A 24,440-nucleotide genomic window follows, 5' to 3' on the forward strand; every position below is an offset into this window, starting at 1 on the left:
GCGGTGCGGCGGGGTGGGGGCGGGGGGACAACCGGGAGGGGGAGGCGCCAACCGGGAGGGGGAGGCGCCAACCGGGAGGGGGAGGCGCCAACCGGGAGGGGGAGGTGCCAACCGGGAGGGGGAGGTGCCGGGGTCACTGGCGGCAGGAGGTCCGACCTCAGTGGGCCCGGTAGTTCCTGCAGCCCAGCCGAGGCCTCAGTGGGGGCCCGGGCCTAGAGTGGGGCCCGGGCCCGTTCCCGGTGTCGCCATCCCGGGGTGACCGGGGCCGGTGCTCGCTGGGGCCTAGCTGTGTGGGTCAGTGGGGCTGAGCTTCCCTCCGCTGGCCGTGGGGCTCGATAGAGGAGCTGCCGCCATTTGACGGCCCCACAGCGGGAGCCGGATTAGTGCGCTGCCGGAGAAAGGCCTGACGGCTGCCACCTGCCAAGGGCTGCGCCTCGTCCACACGACGCCCTGGGCCCAGCTTGTCCTCGCCTCCCCATCAGGTAGGAGAAACTTCTTCAGCCGGGTCCAGTCGGTCCGTGTACCTTGGCCCCTTCCCGGCTGGTGCGGTGAGGGCCGCGCTCGGGGCAGTCCCCAGTTTCTCCTCAGCAGCCCAAACCCCGTGGGGATGGCTCCCGAGGGTCCCTGGATGAGTGGTGAGGGACGAGCCTCCCTTCCTCACCCTGCCAGCCCCAGGAGGCAGCCGGGGGCTGTGGGTGCAGGCAGGGCTTTGGGAGGAGTCAGGGGTCCCAGGGGGGTCCTGCAGCCCCTTGGCCAGCTGCCTTCGGTGCCATCTCTGCTGGCAGCGGGTCACAGCACTACTCTGGTCCCCACTGAATCCGTGGCTGTTGTGGGGGTGTGTCGGGGGGGAATTTTTCAGGAACCATCTGGGATGTGGCTCCAGAGGGTGATGGGGGATAGTAGTGGGGAGCCCAGCACCCTTCCTGACCAAGGCCCTGGCTCCCTGCGAGCCACCGTGCTGGGGCTGGATGCGGGTCCGTGCCGGCCCCACCAGCCTGTCACCCAGGGCACTGGCAGGGTGATGAATATTAGGTTAGATTGAATATTAAGAAAAATTTCTTCACCAAAAGGGTTGTCGAGCACTGGACCAGGCTGCCCAGGGCAGTGGTGGAGTCGCCATCCCTGGAGGGATTTAAAAGCCGGGCAGACGTGGTGCTGAGGGACATGGGTTGGTGGTGGGTTTGTCAGTGTTGGGCTGATGGTTGGACTCGATGATCTGAAAGGTCTCTTCCAACCTTGACGATTCTGTGATTCTATGGCAGCGAGTGTGCCCATGGTGGGGGTGGGACGTTGCCCCTTCCCCGTGGCCGCTCCAGCAGCGGTGGCGGCTTTCTGTGCCGTGCGCCTTTAACGAGCGCAGCCTCGGCGCAGTGACGTGGGGTGGCCCAGGGCCAGGAAGGGGAACCGTCGCCTGCCAGCCCCGCCGAAGAGAAGCCCAACAACTTTTCTTTTGTGCGTGGCCGCTGGCTCCCCGGCCCTCCCCGGCTGCTGGCGCTCATGGCGGATTAAACCCCACACGCCCCCGGTAAGGCCCCAACAAAGACTTTATCCCTCTTCCGTGTTTGTTTCCAACAGAGCTGGGGCGGGGGAGGAGGAGGAGGAGGAGGAGGAGGGAGGCGGGGGAGGTGAAGCCCGCCGGTTTCCAGCCCCAGTGCCTCACCACAGCGTGCGGCTCCCACCCCAGTGCCCCGCGAGCCCCCGAGGTGCGAATCCCCGACTGTTGTTGGGACGCGGGCGGCCGTGTTGGCTTCGCCAACATCCGGGAGCTCGGGCCCCCCCGCCGCCTCCTCCCCACGCCAACTGTGGGCCTGTCCCCGGGGGGAAAGCTGCCGTGGGTCGCCCACCCTGCCTGGGCAAGCTGCTGGATGCCTCCAGCAGCAGGACCCCCCTGCCCCACGACAGCCGGGGGGTTCTGCGGGTGCATCCCTCCAGCAGGTCGGCGCGTCGTCGGGAGCTCCGGAGGCGCGGGCTTGCGTAACGCTGTGTTTTGACCGGAGCGGGCGCTCAGGGAAAGCGGCAAAGGACAATGCCGCCCCCACCGCTCGTCGCTCCCTCTCCCGCCAGACCCTTCCCCACCGGGGATGTGGCTGGAAAGCGGTCGGTGCCGTGCTTTGTGCCCACACGCCGGGCTCCCCAACTGTGTCCACTCTGCCCTCGCACGGATCCAGGCGTAGTGCAAGCGGCATCTCCCCACAGAGGGTCATGTTGTTGTCTCCGGCACTTGGCGAGCACGGCTCGGGGAAGCCGATGTCGCCGGTGCTGAGCCAGGCTGTGACCGGGGCAGGAGCACAGCCGTGCTTGTCCTGGCCTCTTGCAGGGCACCGGCACTTCTGCAGCCCGGCTCTGGTAAACCCCAGCCCAGGCTGGGTGTGCTTGGCGGAAGTCTGCATTCGGGGCTGGCGCGCGCGTTTTGCCCAGAGGTTTTGGCTGGATTTTTGGGGAGAGGTCCTGGTTTGGTCCTGCTGCATGCCCGTCTGAGGGGGTGGTGGGTGCCGAGAGGCTGTGTGCCGCAGCCGTGGGGCAGAGGAGCTGGTTTTTAGCCAAATGGGAGGGAGGACCTATCCCGCCGAAGATCCTGTGCGTCCCAGCTGAGCTCATGGAGGCGGTGGGTGCTCCGTGCACCCCAAAACCCAGGTGGCCGTGGTGTGCCGGGCGCTCCCAGGAACGGCTGCAGATCCCGGCCCGTCGCAGTGAGGGGGTCAGGGTGTGATATGGGGCAAGGAGCTGAGGAGCACCCTCCCCACCTGGGTGATTTTTGGTAGGGGGGGCTCTGTTCGGCCCCCATCTCTGCTCAGGTCTGCTCCCAGCAGCTCCCTGGCTGGGAGGATTACCAGGATGGCACAGGGACAGCCGGTGCGGAGGCAAAGGTCGCCGCAGAGGGGACCTGGCAGTGATCCCACATCGTGGGGGCAGTGGGTTGGCTCATCCCCGCTCCCACCCTGTGCGGCGATGCCTGGGGGTCTCCCCCCGCCCCAGGAGGTGGTTCTCCTCAGCAGCAGTGGGAAGGGGAGCTGGCAGCACTCCGACAGCTTGACCACCACCTCGCTGGGCTTGTTTGGGGCCAGATGACCTTTGCAGGCTCCTTCCAGCCCCCACGACAGTGACCCAGGCAGGGCCAGCATGGGCAGCCTGCCTGCCCCCTGAGGGTGGTGGCACCTGGGGCTTTGGGGGACTAGGGAGCCCCAGCTCCTGCTCCACCAGCGTTTTGGTGGCCACACAGCTGGAAGGAAGCCGGAGCTGCTGCGGGCAGTACCACGGTGGGACCTCAGCCCTTCCCAGGCAAGGCCAGCTCTGCACCCCCAGCAGCCTGGGTTCCCTCCTTCTTTCTCTCTTTAAATTTCCTTCCACTGTGCGGAGATCCCTCCCCCTGCCGAGGCCTGTCAGCCCGCGCTCTCCACAGCTCCCACCACGCTCCTGGCTGCAGCCGGTTGTCCTGCCCAGTTTGGGTGCTTGTTTGCTACTGGTCCCCAGTGCCCCTCTGCTCCTCAGGGGCCAGGCCATCATCTGTGGCCACTTTGTCCCGCTGGGGCCAGCTGCCCCTTCGCACAGCGCTGGGGGATTTCTTCCTGCTCTCGCTCATCCCGCAGGACCACCGCAGTTCTTTGCATGGCATCCCTACACATGCCAAACTTTTTGGGATTTGAACGATGCTGTCTCTCTCCAAAGTTGCTGCTTGTGTTTTCTAGAGGGAGGTGAATTTTCCTGGGATGCCAGCAGTCCTGGCAGCGATGCCGGTGCTCAGCTGTGACTGGTGGCAGGGACAACACTGTCCCCGGGTGGGCAGCAAGTGCCGACGAGCTGCCGGCCCCTGCGCCAGGAGCCTGTGGGGTGCCCAGGTCGGGCTCCTTGCCTCCAGCCTGTCTTGGGCAGCGGAGCCCCGTGGTTTGGCACAGCCATGGGGAAGCCCTCGGCCACCCCCGGTGCCCCACGGCGAGGCAGGGGGGCAGGATCCCTCGGGGTGACGGCAGGTGCCGGTGCCAGCTGGCCAGAGCCGTGACCAGTTGTTTTGTGTCACCGCAGTGTGACCTGAAAGACAGGCCCAATGGGACACTGCCCTTCTCCCCAGGGCTGAAACCGGTGGCGAGGGGGACCTGCCTGGGCACGGGGTCTCAGCGAGCTCCCAGAGTGCCAGGCCTTTAAATTCCTCTGAAAAGAAATTTAAGAGGAGCTTGGAGGTGCTGGGGAGGGAGGGAGGCATGGCAGGGGGTGCTGGGGATGAGGAGCCCGAGCAGCGGTTTTCCCTTGAGCCTTGCCCGTGGGGAATCCCGATCTCCAGGGGTAAATCCCGCAGGGGTCTGCGGGAGAGGACCTGGCTGCTTACCACAGCCGGCCAGGCACGGAGGGTAGATCCTCCCTGGACGGACATGAATGCCTGGCGCAGTGTGCAAGCTGTATGTTAATGTAATTACTATGTTTGGCCCTAATTGCTTTTGTGTTTTTTTTTCCCCCTTTGTTGGTGTTCCTAGGTCCGGGCGGTGACCTGGCAGCCTCGCCAAGATGCCTCTTCACGGTGCGAGAGCCGCGGCTCTCCTCGCTTGGGTAAAGCCTCCCTCTCTTCTGCCGTCTCTTGCTCCGTAGGTGGGACGCGCTGCCCGGCTGGGTCCCAGCTGGCACCGGCGCTGGCACTGGTGGCTCCCTGGGGACACGATGCTGTGGCCGGTTAAGGGGGAAATTGTGGCTGGGGCAGGCCCCGGGACAGCCAAGTCCCTGCTGTTCCCGGGCAGGTGGGTGTTTGCAGGAGAGGCTTTGCTCCTGTTGAATAACCAGAAATGCTGGAACGGCTTGGTCCGGTCATGGAAACTGCCCGGGAGCCGGCACCGAGCCCGGAGCAGGCAGCAGGCTTGGGAAGTGAGCGGCAGCTGGACCACGAAGGGGCTGTTGGATCTGCCTCGCAAAGCGGTGCAGTGTCTGAGCAAAGTGTCGCAGCGTGTTAAAGAAGACCTGTGCCGGCCTGTCTGGCTGTGGAGCCGTGGGGATTGCGTTCAGCCTCTGCCAGGGCAGGGGTGGTCGGAAGGGCTGGCTTTGCTTTCGCACCCAGCTGGGTCTGGCTGTCCCCTACAAGGACTGGGAGGTGGCGGGTGGTGTGGTGCGACTTTGGCTTCTGCCTTCTGACCGTCTCCCCCCATTTCTAGGTGAACAGCACAAAAGTTTCTACTGATCCCCTCAATGATCTGTCACAGCTCCAGGACTGTAACGTCTTCATCAGGATCATCAACAAAATGTGAGTACAGGGAGCCAAGGGCCCCTGGGGAATTCATCCTCTGCCAGCCCTGCTGCTGGATCTCCGGCTCCTCCATGCAAGGCTCTGGCGGAGCACAGCACCTGTGGAAGCAGTGCTTGCTGCTGGGCGTGCTCTGAAGCCTGCAGCAATGCAACAGGAGGCTCCTGCCCTCGCGCCGTGGCTCCTCCGCACGTAAACCCACCGTGCGTGGGACGGTGAGGCTTTTGGGCCGCCCCACTTGGAAGCCTCCGTATGTAGATGATGTGCCTCCAGAGAAACCTGCTTTTGAGGTAGCTGGGAGAAGGTCTGTTCCCCAGTCTGCCCCACAGCCCTGCGCGGCTGGGGTCTGCCCGCGGAGCCCCAGGCAGAGCTGTCGGACCCCATGGAGCCGCCTGGGTGGGATTTTGGCCAGAGTTTCTGTTGTTGGAGGCTCAATATCGTGTCTGGCATTGACGTCTGGGCTCGCTCCTGGTGTTGAAGCAAAGAGCTGAGCACTGATGCCAGCGGCGTGGGGACTCCTGGAGCTGCACGGGAGAAGCTTTATTTTCATAAACGCTGCTCGGGTGAGAAAACAGCAAGTTTTCCTGAGCCTTGGGATCCTGAGAGGAAGCCTTGGGTCTGTAAAGCAGCTTTAATAATGACAGCTCCCGCCCCACGAAGTGCTCCTGTTCTCTGGGGACGTCAGAGATACGACTTCTGAGTACAATACGGGCAGGACAGAGCCTGTTTGCTCCGTCCGGAACCCGAGGCGGCTGGACAGGGCTGGGAGGAACGCCTCCGTCAGGAGCTGCGTTCCTTGCCTGTGAGCCAGAGCGATTAAAACTTGCAAGCCGTAATGGGCACTGGAGCTAGGACTGAGCACACTCCGCTCTGGCTGCGCGTCTTTAATGAGCTGGCGAGGCAAATTGGGAGGCTTCGAGGCTGCCGCTCAGCTCCGAGCGCGGCATTGCTTTCAAACCCTTCCGGCGAGAGGCTCTGTGGGAGCCTGTCTGCTATAATTACCTCCCGCGCGCTGTAACGAGAGCCTGCTCGGAGCAGGGATCTGCCTGCTGTGGGTGGGGAGGAAGGAGCCGCCTGCAGAGGGGATATATTTAGTCAGACCTGGTTAATCTCCTGGGTCTGTGCTCCAGCTCAGATTAGCCGGGATCTCCGGCGGCGTGTGCTCACTAAACAGGCCTGACTGTAGCTTGATAACAGGGGCGGACACCGCGGCAGCCGGCTGAGCTGGGGAGCTCCCCATAGCATGGGGGGGCGGTCTGGGAAACCCATAAGGATGAGAAAATCCTTGTTCCGGCCCCTTTCCCGGGCAAAGTCCCTGCTTTCGGTGCCTTGGGAGCAACCGAAGGAACCACAGCAGCGCTGGTTGAGCACGGCTGGCACGGGTTTTAGGCCCACTGTCTCAGTTTGAGCTGGCGAGGAAGAGCGTGGTCTCAAACAAGAGCGGCAAGAGGCAGCTTCGGCCCCACCCCCTAAATCCAGCGTGGGTTTTAGAGCAGCGACCCGGAGGGGAGCGGGGTCTGCACGTCTCCCAAACGCCATTTCCCACAAATGGTGACACTTTGCAATAGCAAGAAAACCCTTGGCTCCCTCTGCCGCGGCGGATGCCGGGGCTGGCAGGCGGAGGAGGAAACGGCAGAGGCCGGCAGCGCTCCGGCACACGCGCTGGAGGCGGGGGGACCTGTCTGCCTGGCTCTGGCTGCTCACCAAACGCAGCCATGTTTGTCGGGGCTGCGGGGAGCGTCTGCGCCTGCTCCTGGGTACCACGGCGGGCTTGGCTTTTGCTTCGCCACCCGACCTGGCACGGAGCCATATGGCAGATGGGTGCTGCGTTGCTCAAGAGCCAGCCCCTTGCTCAGCAAGCTCTGTTGCAAAAAAAAAAACAAAACAAAAAACCAAAAAAAACCCCCAAAAAACAAAACAAAAAAAACCCAAAAAAACCCCAAACCAAACTAAAAAAACCCCAAACAAACTGCCCAACAAACAACAAACCACTGTTTGTTTAATCCCTCTGCAAAGCGTTAACGCAACCCGTGTCCTCTTCTAGCCACAGGAGTGAGGAGGGGGAGTCTGTGCTGGAGCAGCCGCTGCCGGAGAGGATCTCCTTCATCCGTGGCTTCCTGCAGAGTAAGAGCCGGCGCCAGGGGAAGTGGCCGCTCGGTGCCTGCCACCTCTGCGGGGGTCTGGTTTTGTGTCTTTATTCCCCCCGCCTCAAAGTGACCACCCCCTGCTGCATCAGCAGTTTCAGGAGGTGCAGGCGGGGCTGCCCTGACCCGGGAAGGAAAGATTCCTCATGGAAATCCGTGCTGGAGCCCGGGCTTCATGCAAAGGAAGTCCAGGGGGTGAAGGGCAGGGTGTCGGTGGCTGCTCCAGTGATGCTGCTTTGGGCAGCATTCCTCACCCGGGGCCTGGCCTCAAGCTGTTCAAATCCCACTGGAAAACCTTTACCTGAGCAGGAATCCTGGAAGGGTAAATGGGAAAATGCTTTTGCTCGGCCTCTCCTGGAAGAGGAGACGCTGTATCCCACCCTCCATAGATGGGGTTCAGTTTGTGCTGGGGGTGGAGGAGCAGAAGGTGCAGAGAGATGCCGAGGGGGAGGTGGGGAGGCTGGGACCGAGGGGGAACTTGCCAGGGAGGAAAAATATCCCATCAGCGTTAATGGAGCACGAGGGGCTCAGCCCCTGAGCCCAGCCTGCCCCACGTCTCCCTTCTCGGGGATCCATCACGGTGCCCCCCAGCCTGTCACCCTGGGGGATGGTTGTGTGCCAGGGCTGGCGGGCAGAGTGCCCGGCGGCGGGGGCTGCTGCGTGACCGGGAATCCTGCTTTCCATTGCAGAGCACTGCAAGCACAAATCGGCCGCGGAGAACCTGGTGTCGGCACAGGAACTCCTGGGGGGAGAGGAGCTGGCGTTGGCCAAGGTAACCGCGGGGCATGCTTTATTCCTAGACAACACCGTTGACCAACCTGGGGTCGGTGACACTTACCTGCCTTATTTCAGGTGGCCGTGCTGCTCCTGTATCACACCTCCATGAGCTGCAAGAGCCCCAGGGACTGGAATGAGTTTGACTACAAGACCCAGGTAATCTCTTCTGGGTTCCCCCTCTGGCGCGGGGGGAAGCGGAGATGCCTTTTGGGGGGTGCTCTGAGACCTGCCCTCATATTCGGGTCCCCTTGAAGGATGGTGCTGGGTGGGTGCTGTGGTTCTTGCCGGCGCATCTGGGCAATCAAAGGCTCGTGACTGCGAGTGCGGGCACCTGCGGGTGCAGGCACGGGCAGGCAGGGGGCTGCCCGCTGTGGTTGCTGCCCGGCCGGCGCTGCTCTGCCTGCGAACCGCAGCAGAGCCGCTGACCCTGCGGCTCCTCCGCCACAGGTTGAGCTGGCATCGATCCTCACATTTGTGCTGGACAATGAGGAGAGCCTGAACGAGAATCTGGAGACGTTTCTGCAGAGGAAAGGTGAGCGCTGGGCCCTGCCTGCTTCTGCTGTGGCACCAGCCCGGAGTAACGGGCCAAGCCTTGTGCAGGCAGAGCAGGCACTGGGCATGTTTTTCTCCTAGTTGGTACCAAAGCAGCACCCAGAGTAACGTGTTTGCCCGAGTGGTGTCCGAGTGCCAGCTGGAAGTGGGACAGAAACAGACCATCACCTTGCGGAGAGCAGCAGGGTGGGATAGCACGAGCGCTGAGCGCTGCTGGCATCTTCCTTTACGGCCCCAATGCTGGCAGCACCCAACTGGCATGGATGACCCTTTTCTGGAATGTAAAAACATTGGGGTTTTTCCCGTTTGTGCTGCTATAGCTGCTGAGCCATAAAAGCAGCACCACCATCCAGATCCCCTCACCCCGGGACTGAGCACTACGAAATTGTCCCCTGTAAGCTCTTCTTTGAGAGTCGGGCTGCCTTATACCTGCTGATATAAGGTATATAGATATATATATACACTGGCGGCATCCCGAGCTGAAATGTGCTTTCCCCGGAGGAGCGAGGCGGGTGGGAAGCCCACAGCTCCGTGGTGGGAGCGGAGTGCCGGGGCAGGTCCGTGGAGCTGGCAGAACGGGGATGTAAAGTGGGTTTATGGCTTTCTCGGCTGGGCTGATCCGTCCCCGCTGGAATTTGCAGTCCCTGCGCATCAGGGATTTCAGCTGCTAAACCCTCCCTTCTGGCAGGAAGGTGAAGATCACAACTTGCTTCTTGCTTTTTTTTTTTTTTTTTTTGATTTCCAGCACCGCTGCCCTCGTCCAGCAGCAGCTCCGAGGAGCACTCCCCGCTGCTCTCCCTCCCGCACAAGCGAGAGGTGCGTTTCCTGGAGCTGAAGAAGATTGCCTCCTCCTCCGGCGCCAACAAGTACGTCCCCAGCCTCTTGGCTGCCGGCAGGGGGACTGAGGGGAGGAGGGGGACAGACAGGGTGGCTTCTGGGACCCGGAGATGTCACTAGGGTGCACGCTGACTCGACAGAGACCCCCTTTCTGCCGTGGTGCTGGCCTGTTGTAAACTCCTCAGGCTTGACATGGGGATGTGTGGTGGTGGGCTGAGGTCAGGCTGTAATTAGCTCCTATTAGCCCAGCTCATTTCAGCCTAACGAACACAGAAACCTCCCAGAGCAGCTTGTGGCTCCTCTCCTGCCCTGGGTGGGTTTGGGAGGACCAGGCTTGTGTTGCTGCTGGATGTGCTGAAGGAGTTTCTCTCTTGCAAGCCGAGTGCTCTGCAGTGGGGCTCTGGCTGTGGTGGGAAGGGAGATGGAGGCTTTGCCCTGGAACTGGTTTTGAAGGTTCGTGCCGGACACTTAGAGGCTCCTCAAGATGAGGAGAGCATCCCTTCTGCCAGGGTGATGAGGCATCAAAGGGATTACTTGGAACCTGCCCCTGGGATGGGGGAACCGGAGTGGGTCTGGCTGCATGGGGAGGGATGGTGCCCTCCCGTTGGCTCCAGCTGACCGAGTTACATGGCGTGCCTCTCTGCAGCATGCTGCCCGGCCCTCCGTCCTCGCCCATGGGGGACGTCATGCAGACCCCCCAGTTTCAGCTGCGACGGCTGAAGAAGCAGCTGGCTGTTGAGAGAGAGAACCGGGATGAGCTGGAGGTGGAGCTGGCAGAGAATCGCAAGCTCATCACAGAGAAGGGTCAGTGGGTAGCGGGATGGCCTGGGGCATGGGGAGGGCTCTGCAGGGCTGAGACCTCGTCTGGTTCCTGTGACTTCGTTATGGTTTTGACCCCACGTGAGCACAGCTCACGGCTTTGGAGCTCTTTGGCTTTCCAGAGCAGATGGGGCAGCTCGCGGTTTGCTGTGCCTCCCTCCGTGGTGGGCCAAGGGGACTCTTGCCCGTTAATCTGGACCAAAGCGTGGTGTAGAAAGCCTTCCTGATGGGATCCAAGCCAGCTCCGATGCTGTTGTAACAGCTTGGAGCATCTCTGGGAGATGGCTGCTGGTCCCTCTGCCAAAAGATTTGGAGCAGGCTGGCAGGCGTAGGAGTCTCGCCATCCACATCTAAAACTCTCTCTGCACTGGGGATTTCCCCAGACGTGTGTGGAGGCTGCAGGTTCCTTCTTCCCTCTCGTATTCCCCTGTATATCCTGGGCAACAAAAGCCGTGATTGAAGCAACACCCGTGCGGAGCAGCAGTGCCTGGCTCTTCTGTGTCCTGCTTCAGGTGGTGTCTGTGCAGCGGCTCCTCACCCGCCTGGGAGAAGGACAGATATCCTCCACCGTGCTGTGTTTGGGGGGTTTCAGGTGACATAAAAAGATGGTAATGGGCCCTCTCTTGCTGTCTCTTCCTCCCACCCAGAGGCTCAGATCACCATGATGCAGCAGCGGATTGACCGCTTGGCCCTGCTCAACGAGAAGCAAGCTGCAGACCAGCAGGAGCCCAAGGAAATGGAGGAGCTGAGGGAGAAGAACGAGAGGTAATCCTCCGGGGACATGTGCACCCTCCTGCTAGGCTGGTCCTTGTCCCTCCCACGTCCCCGGGCTCTGTGTTCTCTGTCTCTTCCCCAGCAATGCACAAAACAGGGGTGAGGGGAAAACCTTCCTGTTGTTCTTTACCACCTCCTCTGCAGCTGCACCCCAGGGAGGAGATGGCTTCGGCAGTCATAGGAGCAGGGAATGGTTTGGGTGGGAAGGGACCTTTAAAGGCCACCCAGTGCCACCCCCCTGCCCTGGGCAGGGACACCTCCCACCAGCCCAGCTTGCTCCAAGCCCCGGCCAACCTGGCCTTGAACCCCTCCAGGGATGGGGCAGCCACAGCTTCTCTGGGCAACCTGGGCCAGGGGCTCACCGCCCTCACAGCCAAGAATTTCTGCCCGAGATCTCAGCCCAATCTCGCCTCTTGCAGCGGAAACCCCTTCCCCCTCGTCCCATGGCTCCCCTCCCTCATCCAGAGTCCCTCCCCAGCTTTCCTGGAGCCCCTTGAGGGACTGGAAGGGGCTCCAAGGTCTCCGCGGAGCTTTCTCTTCTCCAGGCTGAACCCCCCCAGCTCTCTCAGCCCGTCCTCACAGCAGAGGGGCTCCAGCCCTCCCAGCATCTCCGGGGCCTCCTCTGGCCCCGCTCCAGCAGCTCCGTGTCTCTCCTGTGCTGAGGCCCCAGAGCTGGAGGCAGCGCTGCAGGGGGGTCTCCCCCGAGCGGAGCAGAGGGGCAGAATCCCCCCCCTCGCCCTGCTGCCCACGCTGCTGGGGATGCAGCCCAGGCTGCGGTTGTGCCAGCCGTGCTGCTGCTCCTCGTGGCTGGGCGTAGCTGTGCCTCCCTCCGTGGTGGGCCAAGGGGATTCTTGCCCGTTAATCTGGACTAAAGCGTGGAGCAGAAAGCCTTCCTGATGGGAGCCAAGCCAGCTCCGATGCTGTTGTAACGGCTTGGAGCATCTCTGGGATTACGGCCCGTAGCCCTTTTTTTATCACAGTGGGCAGGGAGCCAGTCCCAAACCACACAGTGTGTTGTGAGTGCCCGCTCCTTAACCTGAACGTGTCACGGGAAGAGCCATCCCTGTTGTGGGAGAAGGCCTGCGTGGGTCTCGCCCACCTCCAGAAGAGCCTGCTTGGCCTTCCCAGCTCTGAGATGGGCTCTGCATCGCTGAAAGCTTTTGGGTGATATTGGAGCTCCCGACCCCAGCCCCTTGCCCAGCTGTTAGCCCTCCAGTTTGATCCAATTTGATCGGATCTGAACTGGGCTGTGTGGCACACTGGAATTCTGTTGCCTGCTGCGTTGTGTCCTGGTCTTTGCCCTGTCCCTGTGCAGCGCCGTGTTTACTTGGGAAGGACGCCCAGCCTCCGCTGGCAGGTGCCGTGATGCCTTTTTTTGTCCTTTCCTCACTTATTTCACTTTGCAGAGGGGTGGCTGGCGTCCGTCAGCTGCCTCTGCCTTCGGTTCGGAGTGGTCACACTCCTGCAAAGCACAAACATGGCTTATCTCTGCTCCGCTTTGCGACGTATCAGTTTAGAGCTGAATTTACAGTAGTTTCTCACCATGGCGCAGAGATATCTCGGTACCTTAGTTTCCTCAGCAGCGTCGGTCCCCAGCAAAGTCCTCACCTGCCTTAGGTTTGCACCCCCCGCTTTAATGACATCCTCTCCCGCAGCCTGCTGGTGCGCTTGCACGAGGCCCTCAGGCAGTGCCAGGACCTGAAGACTGAAAAAGGCCAGATGGACCGAAAAATCAACCAGCTCTCCGAGGAGAATGGGGATCTTTCCTTCAAGGTACGGGGCGCTGTGTCCTCTCTGCATCCCCACAGCCCAGGCATTTGTGGTGGGAACCAGGGGGGAGGGTTTGATAGCAGTGCCAGACTCTGGCTTGCTTTTGGCTCTGCTGCTGGCCTCCTGTGGCGTTGTCCCAGTGACCAAGTCTGCTTTGGGCTCCAGATCCTCATCCAAAGGGGAACCGTGGAGGCGGGAAATAGGGGCTGTGTGGAGCTGCAGTGCTCAGCGCTCGGGAGAAGGGAGCTGAGCAGAACTCTGGGCAGCGTGGGCGCTCTCTGATGGGGGATTTGCCCCTTCACAGCTGCGGGAGATCGCCAGCCACTTGGTCCAGCTGCAGGAAGCCCTGAACGAACTCTCGGAAGAGCACAATGCGGCCCTGGCGCAGTCGCAGGAGAAGCAGGGGCAGCTGGAGAGCGAGCTGCGTGCTGCCCTGCAGGAGAAGGTGAGGGGACCCCGGGGTGCCGCCGGGGTGGTGGGTGCCGGTGTGGAATAAAGCTGGGTGACTTCACCTCCCATTGCTTCGTTCCCTCGCCTCGCGCGGCACTCAGTTTCACGTCTCTGTCCCCAGAAATGCTCGGAAGAGAAGATTGAGATTCTGCAGGGGAAGATTTCCCTGCTGGAGGACCAGCTGGCCAAGCTGGGGGACTGCGGTGCCCAGCAGAAGGGAGAGGTCCTGGGGGATGTCCTGAAGGTACGGTTGGGTCCCCAGAGAGCTCCCACAGTGAGGGCAGGCAGCGCTCGGGTGGGAAACCCCTCTAGCTGGGGAGAAGGGTGGGTGCTGAGGGGTGCACCACAAATCTGTGTGGGGCAGAGCCGGCTGCTCTCCACTCCTAGATGGGAGTTATGGGGCTGAGCACTCTGTGCTGGATTTGGGAATGCTGCTCCCAGGTAGCTGCTGGCTCCCGCAGCCTCCCGTAGCATGGGCCGCTTGTGGAGGGAGCGGCTCCTGCATGGTGAGAAAAGGCATTTGGTCTGAGAGAGCAGAGCGGCGCAAGGCTAAGGGGAAAGCAGGGTGCGCTGGGGGGGCGCCGGGAGGGAAGGCAGGCGCCGGGACGCAGCACGTGAGTCTCCGGTGAGAGTGCTCGATGCAGCTCGAGTAATGCCTGGGGGTGCGTGTGTTGTTTCCCCTCCCCTCTTCTTCTCTCTGCCAGCTGGAAGAGCTGAAGCAAGAGGTGTCCAGCCTCGCCGCTAAAGGGGCCGAGCTCCAGGCCACCGTCCTGCGGCTGGAGGAGGAGAAGCAGCAGCGGGAGGCAGCCCTGCAGTCCGAACGTGGCCGCTTCGAGGAGGAGAAGCAGCAGCTGGGCGGCCTCGTCGCCAGCCTCCAGAGCTCCCTCTCCGAGAGCCACCGGGCCAGGGAGGTGCTGGAGCAGGACCTGCAAGGCCGGGAGGCCGAGGCCGGGCGGCTGGCTGCCCTCGACGCCCAGCACGAGAAGACCCTGCGGGAGAGAGACTCTGCCCTGCAGCAGCTCCAGCACCTGCAGGAGGCCAACGCGTCCCTCAGCAGCCAGCTGCAGGCCATGGCGCAGGCCCAGGATGCCAGCCAGGCTGCCTCGGCGGCGGAGAAGGCTGAGCTGAGCCGCAAGGTTGGTGAGTTGGAAGCCAGGATCCTGGAGCTCGGCGCCCAGCGGCAGCAGGGAGCGGCGGAGGGGCTGAAAGCCCAGCTGCGGGAGCTGGAGGGCAGGCTGAAGGAGAGCCAGCAGCGGCTGGCCGAGAGGGAGAGGCTGGCCCGGGAGAACACCCGCCTGCAGGAGCGGCTGCTCTTCCTGGAGGAATCCCTGCGGAACACCGAGGGCATCCTGGAGGACGAGAAGAGGCGGGCGGCCGAGAGCCTGGAGGGCAGCCTGGCCAGGATTGCCGAGCTGGAGGCGGAGAGGCAGCAGCTGGTGCAGGGCCAGGAGCCGGCTCCGCAGGATGGAGGGCGCGGGCAGCTGGAGGAGGAGATGCAGGCGCTGAGCCGGGAGCATGGCCGGGTCTGCCAGCAGCTACAGGCCGAGCAGGAGAAGGCGGCCGCGTTGGAGGCCCGGGCAGAGCGCCTGGCTACCGAGCACCAGGAGAGGCTGGCTGCCCTCCAGGCCGATCTGTCCAGCGCCCAGGCACGGGCAAAGGAGAAAGAGGGTGAAGAGCAGAAGCTGAGGGCCGAGGTCTCCTCCCTGCGGGAGAAGATGGCCATCACGGAGCAAACTGCAGCCCAGCGCACGGCCGGGCTTGAGGCAGATGCCTGCAGAGCCACCGAGGCGCTGGAGGGGGTCTCCCAGCAGCTCTCCCAGGAAAAGGCCAAATCCAAGGAGCTGGAAGCTGCCGTAGAGCGGCTGCGGAGTGCGGAGGCTGAGCTGGCCCAGGCGGCCACCGCCAGCAGGCAGCGGGAGCTGGAGCTGGATGGGGAGGTGAAGAAGCTGTCTGGGGAGGTGACCCTGCTGGGCAGCAGGCTGGAGGAGACGCTGCGGGAGCACCGGCGGGACCTGGCGTGCCGGGAGGAGGAAGCCGAACGCTTGCGACAGGAGGTGGAACGGGGCAAAGCGGATTGCGCCGCCGAGCGAGCCCGCAAGGCAGAGCTGGAGGCCCAGCTGCAAAACTCCCTCAACGAGCAGAGGGTGGAGAGGTCGGTGCACCGGGAGGAGCTGGCCCGGGCCCGGGAGCTGATGGAGGAGAGGGAAGGGCAGCTGGAGGAGCTCCGTCAGAAAAACCTCTCACAGGGCGAGGAGCTGAGGGACCTGCAGAAGACGGTCAGCAAGCTGAAAGGAGAGCTCGCCTCGGCAGAAGCAGCCAAGGAGCAGCTACCCAAGGTGGACAACGAGCTGCAGGGCTTCTCGGAGGCCACCCGGAGCAGGGACGTGGAGGGACACAGCGTCAAGGCCACCTGCTCAAAGGAGATGTCCCTCAAAAGCTTGGAGGAAAAGACCCGTCACAGGGAGCAGGAGGCCGGCTCGAGCCAAGACCTTTACCAGGAGAAGCTGAAGGAGATCCAGGCGCTTCATTTGCAAGTGGAGGAGCTGGAGCAGAAGTGCAGGGAGCAGCAGGAGACTATGGCCACCCTGGAGCGAGCGGCGGCCGAGGCGGCCACAGCGGAACAAGCGGAACTGGAGGCCTCAAGGAGGGAAGCGGCCCAGCAGAAGGAGAAGGCGTCAGAGCTGCAGAAGATGCTGGAGGCCTCGAGGTCGGTGCAGGCTCTGCATGATGGCACCGTGGAGGCCCTGCGGAAGGAGCTGCAGGAGAAGGGCAGGGAGCTGACGCAGAGCAAAACCGCCGTCGCCGCCGCCGAGAAGGAGCTGGCGTCCCTCCGCTCCGTCGTGCAGGAGAAGGGCCGGTCGGAGGAGGGCTGGAAAGACCAAGTGTCCCAGTGCGTTCAGGAGATGGAGAGGAAGAACAGCCTGATCGACAGCCTGGAGCACGAGGTCTCCATCCTCCATCGGCAAGTGACGGAGAAGGAGGGGGAGAGCAAGGAGCTGAAGCGCCTGATCGTCGCCGAGTCGGAGAAGAGCAAGAAGCTGGAGGAGAGGCTGCGGGTGCTGCAGACGGAGATGGCCACCGCCGCCTCCCGGGCGGCCGAGAGGTGCTCGCTCATGAAGGTGGAGGTGCAGCGGTGCCAGGAGGAGATGGAGAAGCAGCGCTTGGCCATCGAGGCCCTGAAGAGGGACCGCCACTGCCAGAGTGAGCGGGAGGACGAGCTGCGCCAGGAGGTGAAGGTCTGCCAGGACAAATGCCTCCAGAAGGAGCAGCTCCTCGCCGCCCTGCAGCAGGAGCTCGGCAGCGCCCAGGCGCTCGCCGGGGAGCTGCCGGCGCTGAAGCACCTTTGCCAGCAGCTGCAGGCTGAGCGCTCCTCCCTGGAGAGCCAGCACCGCCAGGACATGGAGCAGAGGGCGAAAGCTTTGGCCGCTCTGCAAGCGGAGCTGGCACGGGCCAAGCTGGAGGCATCCGAGGTGTCATCCCTGCGGGAGCGGTCGGCGGAGCAGGACCGGGCCGTCCAGCGGCTGCAGGCGGAGGCGGCGGAGGCGGCGGCACGGCTGGCGGGGCTGCAGCAGGCCAACGCTCGGCTGGCCGAGGAGAACCGGGGACTCGGCGAGAGCCGGAGCCGCGGGCAGCAGCGGCTGGAGGCAGAGCTGGGGCAGGCCAGGGAGCGGCACGCGCGGGAGCTGGAGCGGCTGCGGTCGGCGTCGGAGGAGCTGGTGGCCAACAGCCAGCAGGAGGCCGAGGAGGCGGCGCGGAAGCTGGAGGCGGTGAGCAAGGAGTATGAGAGCAGCAAGGCGGCGGCGCGGGAGGAGAAGAGGAAGCTGCTGGAGGAGAGGCAGAGGCTGACGGCTCAGGTAGGGGCTCCTGCCACCTCCCTGCTGGGTGGGGGGGATACCCCCGGGAAAAGGGGTCCATTTGGTCTCCTGCACACCCCTGAGTTGTAGAATGGTTTGGGTGGGAAGGGACCTTTAAAGGCCACCCAGTGCCACCCCCTGCCCTGGGCAGGGACACCTCCCACCAGCCCAGCTTGCTCCAAGCCCCGGCCAACCTGGCCTTGAACCCCTCCAGGGATGGGGCAGCCACAGCTTCTCTGGGCAACCTGGGCCAGGGGCTCACCGCCCTCACAGCCAAGAATTTCTGCCTCAGATCTCAGCTCAGTCTCCCCTCTTGCAGTGGAAACCCCTTCCCCCTTGTCCCATGGCTCCCCTCCCTCATCCAGAGTCCCTCCCCAGCTTTCCTGGAGCCCCTTGAGGGACTGGAAGGGGCTCCGAGGTCTCCGCGGAGTCTTCTCTTCTCCAGGCTGAACTGCCCCAAGTCCTCCCAGAATCCTCAGCCTCCTGCTCAGCACAGGAGCTGGGGATCTGGGACACGCTCCCTGAGCAACACTTGGGTGTGAAGGGGATGGGTGCTCCTGAGAAGGGCAGCCCGTTCCACGCTGGCTGCGTATTCACTTCTGCCTTTTGTGCTCGCAGGTGGAGCAGCTAGAGGTGTTTCGGAAGGAACAAGCTAAGCAGGTAACGCATGCGAAGTGCCAGCTGCTTAAACGGTGACGGTGCATGGCCCTAGCTGCTGCCGCTTCCCACCGGAGCCACCCTCTCCTCTCGGGAACTGTTTGCCGCGGGGACCCAGCCGTGGGGCGCTTGGCTCCAGGTCTCTGGGCTCGTCCCTTCATCCCTGGGGAATAGGAACTGGGGCCCAGACCTGCGGCCTGCCCGCTCACGGTGGTGCCCGGGGCTCGGCACGGCTTCTTGCTTTGCCTTCCCGGCATGGCTGTGGGGCATGCCGCAGGCAGCATGATGACAGTGACTGGCTGCCAAGGGCATCCGGGACTTCTTGACACAGGACCGTTGCTCCTGTGATACCTTGCTCTCAGAGAGAGCGGATTTGCTGGGGCGGGGGGGGGCAGGGCTGGGATCTCCCCATTCCTGCTGTCCATCCCTTTTACCCCGCTCTTTAGCTGAGGTTCAGCCCCTCGCCCAGCTGGCAGGAATGGCAGGTGCCGGGAGGAGGGGGCTGTGCTCCCAGAAAGCGCAGTCCAGATGTGGCCAGGGGTGGGATGGTGTGGGTTAGCACTTGGGAAATGACGCTGGAAAAGCCGTTTCCCTACGCGGCTTAGTTTGCCCCCATGGTCACAGCCTGAGCTGCCCAGGGACCCCGCAGAGGCCTCGTGGCTGTGGCCATGAGGGATGGGGGCTCCCCGAGCATCCCCTGGAGCCGGGAGAGCCCAGCTGGGCCGGGCAGGAGCTCGCAGCAGCCAGGGTCTGGTGGTGTCTCCCCTTGCTATGAGTGATGTACCATCCATGGGTCCGCAGCTTGTGGGTACCCGGGTGGTGAACGTGCTCGCTGCTGCGCTGCCAAAGGACTTCACAGTGCAGCCGCAGGCCTCGGGAGGGTTCCTTGGCCCTTCCGTGGTGTCACCTCTCCACTCCCGAACCGCAGGAGCACCCCTTTGGCATGGGTTGCCTCCCTCTCCGAGCCAGCACGGGCCCCCCTTGAGCTCTGTGGCTTGAGATTTGGCATGGAGGATGCCCGGGGTGGGCTGGGCTCCTGCTCTTCCCCTGACAGCGAACAGCTGGCAGCGAGATGCGGCTCTGGGACCGGGGCACTGCGTAACCGCAGCGGCTTCCCTCGCCCTCCCGCCTAAAGGGGTCTCGGCTTCGCTTCCAGTGCGCGGCTGCTCCTGACGCTGGGGTAGCACCAACCCCTTCCCTGTGAAGACTTAATGGGGGGTTGCTGTGGCTGCCTGAATCGAGCGGGCTAACCAAAGTGCCGGCTGTACCCGGAGCTTCCGTGGCCATGGGCGCTGCTGAGCACCCCCCCGGGGCAGGAATTCTCCTCTTGGCCCTGGCTGGAGGGGAGGGATGTGCTCGGGAGTCTTGTGCCCGGAGCCGGTCTAACCAAGCCCTGCTCTTCCAGGTGGAGGAGCTGAATAAAAAGCTGACCCAGCATGAGAAGGCCACCCGCTCCCAGCAGCAGAGGGTTAAGGTAAACGGGGACCAAAAACCCAGGGACCGGAGCTGGGCCCAGCCCTGAGGCTGTTGGTGGCCACCCCCTGAGGGATGTGGGGGGCTCGGCTGGGCAAGGAGGGGGTGCAGGGTGCCTCTGACCCAGTCTTTTCCCTGCCCGCAGGTGCTGGAAGGGGAGCTGCAGGCAGAGGCCACCCGCCAGCAGGAGAAGGTGGCAGAGCTGCAGGCGCAGCTCGCCCAGAAGGAGCAGGCGGCCGAGCACTACAAAGGCCAGGTATCCCGGGGGCTGGCACTGCCCCGCCGTCCCCGTCCCGCCGGGACAGCGCCCTGCGGGGAAGCTTGATGGGTTTTCTCTCCTTCTCTCCTAGATGGAGAAGGCAAAAACTCATTACGACGCAAAGAAGCAGCAGAACCAGGACCTGGCGGAGAAGCTGAAGGCCATGGAGCATCTGCAGAAGGAGAACGCGGAGCTCCGGACCGAGTCGGAGAGGTTGGCCAAGGAGCTGCAGCAGAGCGTCCTGCAGGCCAAGGAGTCGGAGCTGAGCTGCAGGAACCTCACCAGCCAGGTCCGCAGCCTGGAGGCTCAGGTGGGCACGGCATGGCAGGTCTTCACCCTCCTCCTCCTCCTTGCCTCCGTTGCTGGCTCGCTCGGAGGATCCATCCCTCCCTGCTTCCCGTCCAGGTGGAGTTTGCCAATCAGCAGCTCCGGGAGCTTGGCAAGTTCCAGGTGACCACGGACACGCTGAAGGGCCGGGAGCCTTTCCGCCAGAACCCGGCCGATCTCAGCACCGACAGCCTTGACCTCAGCCTCGATGAAGCGCAGCCGCTCAACTCCACCAGGTACCAGCATGGCACGGCTCGGCAGAGCCCGTACTGCCACCAGTGTCACCAAAACCCGGTGTACCCCCATCCTCGCTATTCCCTGATGTCCTGGTAAGGCTGTCAGTGCTGCCCTCGTGTCCCGTCTCTGCAGGAAGGTTGGCCGCTCGCAGTCAGAGGCCTCGGCATTGCCACCGGGCAGCGAAGAGTCGCTGGCGTCCCAGCGGCTGCCCCGCAAGGTGGAGTCCCTGGAGAGTCTCTACTTCACCCCCATCCCCAGCCGCACGCGATCCCGGCTGGAGACCAGCGCCGGATCCTTGGGCGACCTCTCGCTCGACTCTGGCTGCAAGACCCGCTCAGCCCGGCGCCGCACCACCATCAACATCACCATGACGAAAGTGAGCGGCCCCCGGGTGCAGGGCAGGGAGGGATCCGTGGGGCAGGAACTCTGTGCGTGGTTTTCTGTGCCCTGCAGCCCCGGGGCTCGCTGGGGAATGGAGGCAAAGCCAGGGATGGCTCGGGGGAGCTGCCTTCCCTTGCTCCCATGGGTGGCTGGGGCTGCCGCCGTCTCGAGAAGCCCGAGCTGCTGTGGGGCTCTTTGTGCTCCCAAACTCTGCACCCCTGTGATGCCTTGTCCCGAGGACCGTCTGTCCTTCACAGGCCGTGGCATGAGGGCGGAGTGAGCAGCGGAGGAGGATGAGGGGCCTGGGAGGTGCAGCTTTTTATCTGCTTCCTCCCCTCCTCTTCGCCCCCTGGGACAGCAGCCACAGGGCACAGCACCCCACAGGCTGCTCCAGCGCCTGCCAAGGGACCCTGGGATGGGCTGGGGGGTTTAATACCTGGGTGAAGGCAGCCCCTGGTGCCAGCCCAGGCTGGGGATGGAGGGATGGAGAGCAGCCCTGAGAGAAGGGCTTGGGAGTGCTGGGGGTGGGGGGAAAAGCTGGCCGTGAGCTGGCAACATGCGCTGGCAGCCCAGAAACCCCCCCACAGCCTGGGCTGCATCCCCAGCAGCGTGGGCAGCAGGGTGAGGGGGGGGATTCTCCCCCTCTGCTCTGCTCGGGGGAGACCCCCCTGCAGTGCTGCCTCCAGCTCTGGGGCCTCAGCACAGGAGAGACACGGAGCTGCTGGAGCGGGGCCAGAGGAGGCCCCGGAGATGCTGGGAGGGCTGGAGCCCCTCTGCTGGGAGGACGGGCTGAGAGAGCTGGGGGGGTTCAGCCTGGAGAAGAGAAGGCTCCGCGGAGACCTTGGAGCCCCTTCCAGTCCCTCAAGGGGCTCCAGGAAAGCTGGGGAGGGACTCTGGATGAGGGAGGGGAGCCATGGGACGAGGGGGAAGGGGTTTCCAGTGCAAGAGGGGAGACTGAGCTGAGATCTCGGGCAGAAATTCTTGGCTGTGAGGGCGGTGAGCCCCTGGCCCAGGTTGCCCAGAGAAGCTGTGGCTGCCCCATCCCTGGAGGGGTTCAAGGCCAGGTTGGCCGGGGCTTGGAGCAAGCTGGGCTGGTGGGAGGTGTCCCTGCCCAGGGCAGGGGGGTGGAATGAGATGATCTTTAAGGTCCCTTCCCACCCAAACCATCCCATGATTCTATGATCTCTGCATTTCCCCTCCCAGAAACAGGCCAAGACCGAGGAACCAGACAGCGCCGACGTCTCCTTCTGCAGCATCCCGGCAGCTCAGCCCCCCAACGCTGCTCCTGGCAAGGCCCGGCTGCGCTCGGCTGCCTCCACCCGCTCCCTCGCCAGCTTCTCCTCCCAGGAGTCCCTCGTCAAGCTGGAAACCTCCTCCCCACAGGAGACCCCCGGCAATTCGGCGCTGCTGGGCCTTCCCGGCTACCGGCCGGTCACTCGCAGCTCCCTGCGGCGCGGGCAGGGCGGCAGCAGCTCCAGCCTCGGTGCGTGTGGGCAGGGGGGGTGGGCTACAAGCCGGGAAGGCCCTGCCTTGGCTTGCCGGGGGGGCAGCTCCTCAGCTGGGACCACCCCCCTCAGCCCTCTTTGCTTTGGGTTTAGGCCGGAGCAGCATCTACCTGGGTACGTGCCAGGATGAGCCGGAGCAGTTGGATGACTGGAATCGCATTGCGGAGCTGCAGCAGCGGAATCGGGCCTGCCCGCCCCACCTGAAGACCTGCTACCCTCTGGAGAGCAGGGTAAGTGGGGGGGACGACAAAAGGCTTGCCCCTTCCAGCACTGGGGAGGGGGCACGGGGACTGGGGAGCGGCTGGTGGGCAGCCCCGGGGGCCACAGAGCCAGGGAGCCTTGCTGGCCACCCCTTGGCACTGTCCCTGCCTCCTCCCCAGCCCTCCAACTCCCTGGGGACCATCACGGACGAGGAGATGAAGACGGGCGACCCGAAGGAGACGCTGCGGCGTGCCAGCATGCAGCCCTCGCAGATCGCCGCCGGCATGGCCACCCGGCGCAGCACTCTGGCCGGCACCATCGCCACCCGGCAGCTACGCAAACGCCGGTCGGACGAGTCCCACCAGGGCCCCGACACCCCCGAGGTGAGCTGAGCCTGCTGCAAGCCCCCCCGCCTAGTCCCCAGCTTCTCCAGGAGCCCAGATAGGGGACGAGGGGACAAGAGGGCTGGTGGGCAGCTGCAGATGTTCTCCAGATGTTGAGGGGCTGCTGGGGGCTACGGGAATGGCCCCTCCTGGGGCCAACCCTCAGGGTTGGTTCAGGCGGGGAAGGGCTGAAGGCCCCGCGGCTCCCTAGGCCCTGCTGCCCCATTGCCCCTTCCCCCCCCGCAGCCCCTCCTTTGCCACCAGCTCCCAAGGGAGGGTGGCCCCGGGGCTCTTGTTCCCCAGATGACAGTCCTGGCTTGTCCCTTTTCCAGTCCAAGAAGCCAACCAGCTGCTTCCCGCGCCCCCAGACCCCCCGGGACCGCAGCGAGCGGCGCAGCTCCCAGCTCAGCCGGAGGAGTGAGCAGCAGCCCCCCAGCAAGCAGGTGAGCAGCGAGCTCTGGAAAGAGAGGGGTCAGGACCCCCGTACTCCATTCTACCCCGAGCTCACGGTCCTGCCTCCCCTCCTCCGCAGGCCGAGAGGCGCCAGTCGATGGCCTTCAGCATCCTCAACACCCCCAAGAAGCTGGGGAACAGCCTGCTGCGCCGGGCGGCTGGCCGCAAAACCACCCCCAAGAACTCCCCCCACGGCAGCGCCCGCCGCTCGCCCCGCATCGCCACCGCCAAGTCCCCCAAGGGCAAGGTAGGCACCGCCACCCCCCCACGGCACCTGACTGAGCCCCCCATGGCAGGCTCCTGAGCCCCCCGCAGTGTGGGGGGGACAAGAGGGGAAGCACGCGCTCACCCCAGTACCCCTAAACCCCTGCTCTGGGCTCATGGGGACAATGTGGGGACCAGTCCCTGCTGTCAGGGGGTGGCATGTCCCTGGCCCTGCAGTGCCATGGAGGGAGGTGGGTCTGAGCGTGGGCCCAGCACCCCCCCACCCCGGGGCTGTGGTTTGCCCCCCCTCACTGACATCTGCTCTCTGCTCTGTCCCTTCCAGACTGGCCGCCGATCGCTCAAGGACACAAAATTCTGAGGGTCCCCCCTGCTGCCGGCTCTGCCCTGGCCCTAGCCTGCGCCCCCTCGCCTCTCCCTGCCCCCCCCCCGGGGTGCTGTAGGCACATCCCCAAGGGTCCAGCAGCACTGGGGGGGGGGGCGGAATAGATGGGGCCACCTTCCCCATGTGACACTGCCCTGCACCTCCCACCGTCACCCCTGAACAGGGCAGGGCCCCAGCATCCTTCCTCCTGCCCCCGCCATCGTCTCTCTCCTGCCCCCAGCCCGGGGTGGGGGGGGATGCACGTAGAGAGGGGGCAGGAGAGGGTTATTTCCCCCCGGCCCCGGGGCTGTCTGTGAGCTGGAAACACCCCTGGGTGCAGGGCAGTGCAGGGGGGGGTGGTGCAGGGGGGTGTTTGTGCTGCGGGGGTTATGCCAGGCTGGGGCTGAGCCCTCCCTGGGGGGGGCTCCTGCAGCCCCAGGGACCCAGAGAGAGCGGGGCTGGAGTGTCCCCAGGGCCCCCAGCCTCCTCCCTGGGGTTGGGAGCCCCTGGGGACGGGGACAGCCAGGCTGGGCAGTGCCAGTCGCAGCAGCCAGCAGGACCCCAGCTCCCCCCCCACCTGCCGCTGCCAGGGGGTGTGTGTCGGGGTTGGGGGGGGGGGGAAGGTGGCATTTTTAAAGTGTTTCTACTTGTAAATAAATTGTATTTTTCTCCTGCTGTGGGTGTCCCGGCTTCTTCCTCCCACTGAGCCCCTTCTGTGCCCGTGGGGACGCGTGCGCTGCCTTTGCTGGGGACACACCGCAGCCACGGCTTCATCTCCGC

The 24,440-nt window shown here is 64.1% G+C and overlaps 1 protein-coding gene across 2 annotated transcripts; it reads left to right on the plus strand.

Annotated features, from left to right (window-relative positions):
• The first annotated feature begins 132 nt into the window (after positions 1–132).
• NUMA1 (nuclear mitotic apparatus protein 1) lies at positions 133–24,335 on the plus strand. Of its 2 annotated transcripts, none has more exons than XM_063328100.1 (26): positions 133–482; positions 4,467–4,539; positions 5,133–5,221; positions 7,266–7,345; positions 8,055–8,137; positions 8,218–8,298; positions 8,590–8,674; positions 9,440–9,560; positions 10,178–10,335; positions 10,998–11,115; positions 12,780–12,897; positions 13,199–13,339; positions 13,466–13,588; positions 14,049–17,198; positions 17,817–17,858; positions 19,261–19,329; positions 19,474–19,584; positions 19,679–19,897; positions 19,993–20,150; positions 20,284–20,527; positions 21,736–22,015; positions 22,131–22,267; positions 22,418–22,621; positions 22,954–23,064; positions 23,154–23,321; positions 23,622–24,335. In XM_063328100.1, exons 2-26 carry the CDS (start codon positions 4,498–4,500, stop codon positions 23,655–23,657), a joined length of 6,168 nt encoding a protein of 2,055 aa, XP_063184170.1. In that variant the 5' UTR covers positions 133–482; positions 4,467–4,497; the 3' UTR covers positions 23,658–24,335. The 2 variants fall into 2 exon arrangements, with proteins under 2 accessions (XP_063184170.1, XP_063184161.1); XM_063328091.1 differs by lacking the exon at positions 133–482 and adding an exon at positions 1,382–1,525.
• Positions 24,336–24,440: the final 105 nt, after the last annotated feature.

Source organism: Chroicocephalus ridibundus, chromosome 1 (assembly GCF_963924245.1).
Source record: "Chroicocephalus ridibundus chromosome 1, bChrRid1.1, whole genome shotgun sequence".
Classification (NCBI taxonomy): domain Eukaryota; kingdom Metazoa; phylum Chordata; class Aves; order Charadriiformes; family Laridae; genus Chroicocephalus; species Chroicocephalus ridibundus.